Source organism: Cucurbita maxima, unplaced genomic scaffold, assembly GCF_002738345.1.
Source record: "Cucurbita maxima cultivar Rimu unplaced genomic scaffold, Cmax_1.0 Cma_Scf00046, whole genome shotgun sequence".
NCBI lineage: Eukaryota > Viridiplantae > Streptophyta > Magnoliopsida > Cucurbitales > Cucurbitaceae > Cucurbita > Cucurbita maxima.
Window position 1 is genome coordinate 996,740 of NW_019272062.1, and position 9,378 is coordinate 1,006,117.

Genomic DNA, 9,378 nt, shown 5'->3' on the forward strand with positions numbered 1-9,378 from the left:
ACATGAGTAGGACTATGACTATGTTCGATGACTATGACATTGAAGTTGGACTGGCTCCTTGGTAGGGACTGTCTTGAATTTGGGAAGCTTCGATGTCATTTAAGCTGGATTGGCTTAGTGGGATGTGACCATGGCGGTGGTGGTGATGGCGGTGGTGGTGATGGAAATGGATGTCTGGCGAACCTCCTTGGGANCAAGCATGTTGTATGTCACACAAGCATGAATTACTTATCCAATATGTTATGTAGAGACGTGTACACCACAATATTATGCACATTCGTTTCTTTTTTGTTAGTTTTTGGCAATATGAGTGTGCACTAGCTCATAACTAAGTCAGGTAGTACTACACGAGCTTGCCTAGTGGATTCATATAAGCTGTGTGTAAAGAAGTACTATGCATGCATCCCCACCCGAAAATAAAAATAGATCCCAAGGAACAATCACAAAAAGTGTGAACAAACAAAAATATATGAGTGCAAGGATAGGAACATCAATTCTCTATATCGGTATGATACCATCCACTTTGAACATAAGTTTTTATGGCTTTCCTTTTAGTTTCCTCAAAAGATATCATGCCATGGGAGATAGTGTCCATCGCTTTTATGTTAGGATCTGCACAACAACACATACTCGAGGTAGATGAACACAAAGAACATGAGAGAGAAAATGTAAGGAGAAATATTGGTGAGAGGTTTATATTATTAACTTCCGCTAACAAGACATTTTCAAAACAGTCTAATGAGAACGATTCAGTTTAATATATATAACTTTACCACATATAATCATCTACTATATATATATATAGCTATCTACCATATATAGCATATATAGTTTTTACTGTATATAATTCTTCACGATGTCTAATGTAAAATATAACATTAATATATATTATCATTCATTATGCTATAAATAAGCTGCAAATTATATAACCTAACATTATATACCTATGATCTTCCCCCTTATCCGCTAATGTGGAATCCAACGTGCAATGTAAATCATGTAATGGCACATAAAACGACCGCTAAACACATAAGTAGGTTTACGATAAATCTAACATTTTTAAGTAAACATACAATCTTGTGAACTAATGGAAAAGAGGTTTAGTACTGTGAAGGGTCTCAACGTCACAGTACTTGTAAGGCTTACATGAACTAATGGAAAAGAGGTTTAGTACTGTGAAGGGTCTCAACGTCACAGTACTTGTAAGGCTTACAGTAAACAACTTCTTGGACTTCGATTCTGCTTATTCGAATATAGGTGTTTCCTGTACCTTAGTAACACCGAACAAGTTTTTTCGACATAAAACTTGTAGAGTCACGAACGTCTCACGACACAAAGAATTTCACTAACTAATATTCTCAAGAAATTATTTTTGATCTGCAAAATCAGAGAGAGATCACCACCGTACACCCATCTTGCTCTGATACGAGATTGTTGAACACACCTCTTTGTGGAGAACACTAGCACTCTTTGTAAAGATAAACCAAGAATATATTACAAATAAAACACTCTCTATGAAAACACTAGCACTCTTTGTAAAGATAAACCAAGAATATATTACAAATACTTTGTTTTACTTGGATTACTTGGGACTTCTTGAGGTGAAAACCTCACCCGTGTGAAGAGGCACTTACCGTAGGAACTAGACAATTTATTTCTAAAATATTTAACCATTTAATACTAAATTACCTAAATCCTTTACCTATAATACCTAAATAATTTTCCCAAAATATTTAAGTATCTTTATTCCTAAAGTACCTAAATAATTTTTGTAATTTATATAGACAATAGACTAGTACAATTATTAGGCTTGATCCTATTGGACTAGTGATGATCTTTTAACACACTGCACTATAAACCCGCATTGAGAGGGGACAAAGGACTACATGGGTAAACTAAGAACTTTACACAAATGTGTTCAAATAAAGCTATCAAACTGTCCTATAAGAAATGATGCCTAGGATTTTGTTCGTTGACTGCCATGCAAACTTACAAAGTATGAGAACAAAAAAGTTAGTACAATCCTAAATAAGATAACTACGCAAAATTGTAAGGTATTTTATTTTACATTAGTTTTATTTTATTTTCTTTTGTTTCTGTCGGTCATGGTAGATATTTTGACTCTTGAAAATTGGATAGTGATATTTTATCTAATTTATGCGTCCTCACACAACAGAATATTTAATTTTTAAAACAAAAACATCTACTATTTTTTCGTAACCAACGTAGTCTGAGTCTAAATTCCCTGCATTTATTCTAAGGTACTCAGGAGTGGTTAGATATTTGAATTTCTAACCTTTTTGCATGTAATCGATTTTCATTGATTATGATTGATGTATTCATATGATCATATTTATGTCTTCGGAGACACCGTGATGTACCCATGTATGAAAAGGATCGATGAATTACCATGAATATGTACGTACGTCTCATAAGAAATTTAGGTCATGATAAGTAGGAAAGTATTATGTGCAATATGTCAATGAAACATGATTTTTTATTATTATTTTTTTTTTTTATGCGGGAGATCATGCATATTGTATGCCGTATAATCATAGAGTACAAACTACGATATTATTTGTGTTCCTTTCATTCTTTTGGTTTTCGGCAGTTTGAGCGTTCGCTAGCTCATAGTCAGACCTGAGAGGTACGTTAAAAATTTTACGTGAATCGTGTATAGATAAATTACTATGCATCCAACTCTACCCGAAAAAAGTAGTGTACAAGAAACAATCATAAACATTATGTCCTACCGGTTATGGTACATGTTGTATGTGAATGAATTTTTCCCACTCCCTTGGTAAAGTCTACAGCTTGAGGAGGCCACAGAAATGAAGTTGTTCACATATAGTTTTCCACACTTTTTGTTATATTTTAAATATTACGATCTTTGATTTTTCTATTAGAACATGTTTAAACCTTATTTTTAACTATGCTTTCATCGTGTTTGCATTAATTGGAAGATTGGAGTCCACGAAAGTTTTAAAGTTAAAAAGAAAATTATTTCTTAAACATGTCATGACATACATGTACTAACAATTTTATTTTAAAAGAAAAACTAAGGCCATCGCAATTGATAGTGATGGTAGGTACTTGGTGATGNGAGCAGACCAAAAACAAAACAAGAGTCCAATAATAAAAGGGGTGACAATTACCAATTTCTTTGTGTCATTTCTATTGAATATCTAGTTTGTTCATCCAACTTTCTTGAGATTGATGGTATCCCCAAAAATTCTAAAGAACTTATACTATTGGAATGCAGAGTTGAAAGACAAGCAATATCTTGCAAGAGGATAAAATTCCTATGCATAATAGAGAAGCAAAAGAAATTTCATGATGCACAATTAAATTTTTTTATTAAGAAGACAAAGTTGATTAGGGATGAAGCAACATTGACACGGTAAAGCAACATGCAGATATACTCAACAAGGCTCTAGCCAAGATTTACAGGCATGCGATTGTTATTCAGAATGAAGAATCTCGAACCAAGTCAAGCTTAGGAGAGAAAATATGAATCAATAAATTTGATTTAATAAAATTAGTTATTCACTCAAGTAAGTTTAAAAAAAATGGTTAGTGATTTATTTAAGAGAATTGTTAACCTTCATAAATTGTGGAGGAGCAAGTTTAGGAAAATAAATAGTTATTTACATAGGAAAATTGTCTGTGGTTTTTAACATGGGAAAGTTTACAAAATTTGTTAGTGTTTTTCTCCCTCTAAATACTGATTAGATATTAATTACAATAAGAATAAAAAACTATTGTGGTTAAAGTTTTGGGTAAAAAAAAAATTCTTCTCTCAAGATTTTCTTTCTCCTTCAATTATTTGTTTTGGTGTACTTTAATGTTGATTGTAATGTCATCGTTGGAGAAAGGAGTTCAAAATTTAAGATGGCTTAAAGGGAATAAGAGTTCTGCAAGTCGGCTCAACTGCTCTAATTCAACTCAAATTGCAAGTTTTTTTAATAGGCTTTTCCTCAATTTCAGAACATATAGAATAGCGTATAGAATGTCGTAGATGAAAATGAAGCACTATAAGCATGAGCTTGAGGTAGAAATAGCTAAGGAAAGTTTAGAGATGTTCAATTAGGTCAAAAATAATAAATGAACGTACTGTTGGAACATTTACGAATTAGGTGTGATGAATTCATTGTTGCTTAAATCTCACGTATCCTGTAGCCTTTCTACGTGATATTATTTTATTTTATGACATCTTAATGAATTTCATGACGCATATACTTTTTGTTTCTTGATCATGCTTACTATATTGATATGATTATGTTTATGCCCGGGAATGAAATATCGTTAACATGTATTTACGTCTCATAGGGAATACATGTCTTGATAAGAATGAAAGTATTGTGCATTATTTTACTATACAATGATTTTTAGTGCAGACGCCAAGCATGTTGTATGTCACACAAGCATGAATTACTTATCCAATATGTTATGTAGAGACGTGTACACCACAATATTATGCACATTCGTTTCTTTTTTGTTAGTTTTTGGCAATATGAGTGTGCACTAGCTCATAACTAAGTCAGGTAGTACTACACGAGCTTGCCTAGTGGATTCATATAAGCTGTGTGTAAAGAAGTACTATGCATGCATCCCCACCCGAAAATAAAAATAGATCCCAAGGAACAATCACAAAAAGTGTGAACAAACAAAAATATATGAGTGCAAGGATAGGAACATCAATTCTCTATATCGGTATGATACCATCCACTTTGAACATAAGTTTTTATGGCTTTCCTTTTAGTTTCCTCAAAAGATATCATGCCATGGGAGATAGTGTCCATCGCTTTTATGTTAGGATCTGCACAACAACACATACTCGAGGTAGATGAACACAAAGAACATGAGAGAGAAAATGTAAGGAGAAATATTGGTGAGAGGTTTATATTATTAACTTCCGCTAACAAGACATTTTCAAAACAGTCTAATGAGAACGATTCAGTTTAATATATATAACTTTACCACATATAATCATCTACTATATATATATATAGCTATCTACCATATATAGCATATATAGTTTTTACTGTATATAATTCTTCACGATGTCTAATGTAAAATATAACATTAATATATATTATCATTCATTATGCTATAAATAAGCTGCAAATTATATAACCTAACATTATATACCTATGATCTTCCCCCTTATCCGCTAATGTGGAATCCAACGTGCAATGTAAATCATGTAATGGCACATAAAACGACCGCTAAACACATAAGTAGGTTTACGATAAATCTAACATTTTTAAGTAAACATACAATCTTGTGAACTAATGGAAAAGAGGTTTAGTACTGTGAAGGGTCTCAACGTCACAGTACTTGTAAGGCTTACACTAAACAACTTCTTGGACTTCGATTCTGCTTATTCGAATATAGGTGTTTCCTGTACCTTAGTAACACCGAACAAGTTTTTTCGACATAAAACTTGTAGAGTCACGAACGTCTCACGACACAAAGAATTTCACTAACTAATATTCTCAAGAAATTATTTTTGATCTGCAAAATCAGAGAGAGATCACCACCGTACACCCATCTTGCTCTGATACGAGATTGTTGAACACACCTCTTTGTGGAGAACACTAGCACTCTTTGTAAAGATAAACCAAGAATATATTACAAATAAAACACTCTCTATGAAAACACTAGCACTCTTTGTAAAGATAAACCAATAATATATTACAAATACTTTGTTTTACTTGGATTACTTGGGACTTCTTGAGGTGAAAACCTCACCCGTGTGAAGAGGCACTTACAGTAGGAACTAGACAATTTATTTCTAAAATATTTAACCATTTAATACTAAATTACCTAAATCCTTTACCTATAATACCTAAATAATTTTCCCAAAATATTTAAGTATCTTTATTCCTAAAGTACCTAAATAATTTTTGTAATTTATATAGACAATAGACTAGTACAATTATTAGGCTTGATCCTATTGGACTAGTGATGATCTTTTAACACACTGCACTATAAACCCGCATTGAGAGGGGACAAAGGACTACATGGGTAAACTAAGAACTTTACACAAATGTGTTCAAATAAAGCTATCAAACTGTCCTATAAGAAATGATGCCTAGGATTTTGTTCGTTGACTGCCATGCAAACTTACAAAGTATGAGAACAAAAAAGTTAGTACAATCCTAAATAAGATAACTACGCAAAATTGTAAGGTATTTTATTTTACATTAGTTTTATTTTATTTTCTTTTGTTTCTGTCGGTCATGGTAGATATTTTGACTCTTGAAAATTGGATAGTGATATTTTATCTAATTTATGCGTCCTCACACAACAGAATATTTAATTTTTAAAACAAAAACATCTACTATTTTTTCGTAACCAACGTAGTCTGAGTCTAAATTCCCTGCATTTATTCTAAGGTACTCAGGAGTGGTTAGATATTTGAATTTCTAACCTTTTTGCATGTAATCGATTTTCATTGATTATGATTGATGTATTCATATGATCATATTTATGTCTTCGGAGACACCGTGATGTACCCATGTATGAAAAGGATCGATGAATTACCATGAATATGTACGTACGTCTCATAAGAAATTTAGGTCATGATAAGTAGGAAAGTATTATGTGCAATATGTCAATGAAACATGATTTTTTTTTATTATTATTTTTTTTTTATGCGGGAGATCATGCATATTGTATGCCGTATAATCATAGAGTACAAACTACGATATTATTTGTGTTCCTTTCATTCTTTTGGTTTTCGGCAGTTTGAGCGTTCGCTAGCTCATAGTCAGACCTGAGAGGTACGTTAAAAATTTTACGTGAATCGTGTATAGATAAATTACTATGCATCCAACTCTACCCGAAAAAAGTAGTGTACAAGAAACAATCATAAACATTATGTCCTACCGGTTATGGTACATGTTGTATGTGAATGAATTTTTCCCACTCCCTTGGTAAAGTCTACTGCTTGAGGAGGCCACAGAAATGAAGTTGTTCACATATAGTTTTCCACACTTTTTGTTATATTTTAAATATTACGATCTTTGATTTTTCTATTAGAACATGTTTAAACCTTATTTTTAACTATGCTTTCATCGTGTTTGCATTAATTGGAAGATTGGAGTCCCCGAAAGTTTTAAAGTTAAAAAGAAAATTATTTCTTAAACATGTCATGACATACATGTACTAACAATTTTATTTTAAAAGAAAAACTAAGGCCATCGCAATTGATAGTGATGGTAGGTACTTGGTGATGGCCGTTGTGGTGAGTTGGTACATGAGTAGGACTATGACTATGTTCGATGACTATGACATTGAAGTTGGACTGGCTCCTTGGTAGGGACTGTCTTGAATTTGGGAAGCTTCGATGTCATTTAAGCTGGATTGGCTTAGTGGGATGTGACCATGGCGGTGGTGGTGATGGCGGTGGTGGTGATGGAAATGGATGTCTGGCGAACCTCCTTGGGAGGGACTCTCTTGGCCACTTGGTGTAGGAGCAGGGCTATCTTGAATTTTTGAAGATTCGATGTCATTTAAGCTGGACTGGCTTAGTGGGATGTGACCATGGCGGTGGTGGTGACGGCGGTGGTGGTGATGGAAATGGATGTCTGGCGAACCTCCTTGGGAGGGACTCTCTTGGCCACTTGGTGTAGGAGCAGGGCTATCTTGGATTTTTGAAGATTCGATGTCATTTAAGCTTGACTGGCTTAGTGGGATGTGACCATGGCGGTGGTGGTGGCGGCGGTGGTGGTGATGGAAATGGATGTCTGGCGAACCTCCTTGGGAGGGGCTCTCTTGGCCACTTGGTGTAGGAGCAGGGCTATCTTGAATTTTTGAAGATTCGATGTCATTTAAGCTGGACTGGCTTAGTGGGATGTGACCATGGCGGTGGTGGTGATGGCGGTGGTGGTGATGGAAATGGATGTCTGGCGAACCTCCTTGGGAAGGACTCTCTTGGCCACTTGGTGTAGGAACAGGGCTATCTTGGATTTTTGAAGATTCGATGTCATTTAAGCTTGACTGGCTTAGTGGGATGTGACCATGGCGGTGGTGGTGGCGGCGGTGGTGGTGATGGAAATGGATGTCTGGCGAACCTCCTTGGGAGGGACTCTCTTGGCCACTTGGTGTAGGAGCAGGACTATCTTGAATTTTTGAAGATTCGATGTCATTTAAGCTGGACTGGCTTAGTGGGATGTGACCATGGCGGTGGTGGTGACGGCGGTGGTGGTGATGGAAATGGATGTCTGGCGAACCTCCTTGGGAGGGGCTCTCTTGGCCACTTGGTGTAGGAGCAGGGCTATCTTGAATTTTTGAAGATTCGATGTCATTTAAGCTGGACTGGCTTAGTGGGATGTGACCATGGCGGTGGTGGTGACGGCGGTGGTGGTGATGGAAATGGATGTCTGGCGAACCTCCTTGGGAGGGGCTCTCTTGGCCACTTGGTGTAGGAGCAGGGCTATCTTGAATTTTTGAAGATTCGATGTCATTTAAGCTGGACTGGCTTAGTGGGATGTGACCATGGCGGTGGTGGTGACGGCGGTGGTGGTGATGGAAATGGATGTCTGGCGAACCTCCTTGGGAGGGACTCTCTTGGCCACTTGGTGTAGGAGCAGGGCTGTCTTGGATTTTTGAAGATTCGATGTCATTTAAGCTTGACTGGCTTAGTGGGATGTGACCATGGCGGTGGTGGTGGCGGCGGTGGTGGTGATGGAAATGGATGTCTGGCGAACCTCCTTGGGAGGGGCTCTCTTGGCCACTTGGTGTAGGAGCAGGGCTATCTTGATATTCAGCTGCTTCGAAAACATTGAAGCTGCCATAGAAGAGAAGCGCAATCACAAAAACACTTGTGGTAAGAGAACCCATTTTAATATGTTAGGTAGTTCTAACGTTGAAGTCTAATATATATATAGACTCAAATATAATAATATGATTAAAAAATTCTAAGTTTAAAGTATATTATATGAGTAAAAGTTTAATAGTCTTGTCTCGAGGAATGCAAGTCAATATTAGTTAGATTTTTAACTTAGTTTGGAATTAGAAATAATGCACCAAACTCACATACCATATATAACTTTCCTTCTATACCAGAATTCTATACTTATTTTAAGAGGTCAATTGTTTGAATTTAATTTGGTAAGAAGATAGGAATGGTAAGCGTAAAAAGTTGGGGTAACATGCATATGTAGAAAGGGCTAGCTGTTTCATGGAGGCGAGTTGTTTCATGGAGGAGTGAATTGTCTAGGTTCAATTCGATGGGTTAATAAGATATTCATGTGTTGAGTTTGATCGAGTCAAGAGGATTTTGAAATTCGACCAACTATTTGGATTGCAAGTTTTTTCAACTAAAACATCTATTCTTAAACCACCAACTCTATGTAACTATAAAGCATT

At 35.6% G+C, this 9,378-nt stretch overlaps 1 protein-coding gene across 1 annotated transcript; it reads right to left on the bottom strand.

Moving 5' to 3' along the window:
• Positions 1-7,293: 7,293 nt before the first annotated feature.
• Positions 7,294-8,880, bottom strand: LOC111470568 (cation channel sperm-associated protein 1-like). The gene is made up of 3 exons (XM_023116107.1): positions 8,745-8,880; positions 8,224-8,585; positions 7,294-7,911 (listed from the first exon to the last, which is right to left on the bottom strand). The coding sequence occupies exons 1-3, from the start codon at positions 8,848-8,850 to the stop codon at positions 7,294-7,296; spliced, it is 1,086 nt and encodes a 361-aa protein (XP_022971875.1). The 5' UTR covers positions 8,851-8,880.
• Positions 8,881-9,378: the final 498 nt, after the last annotated feature.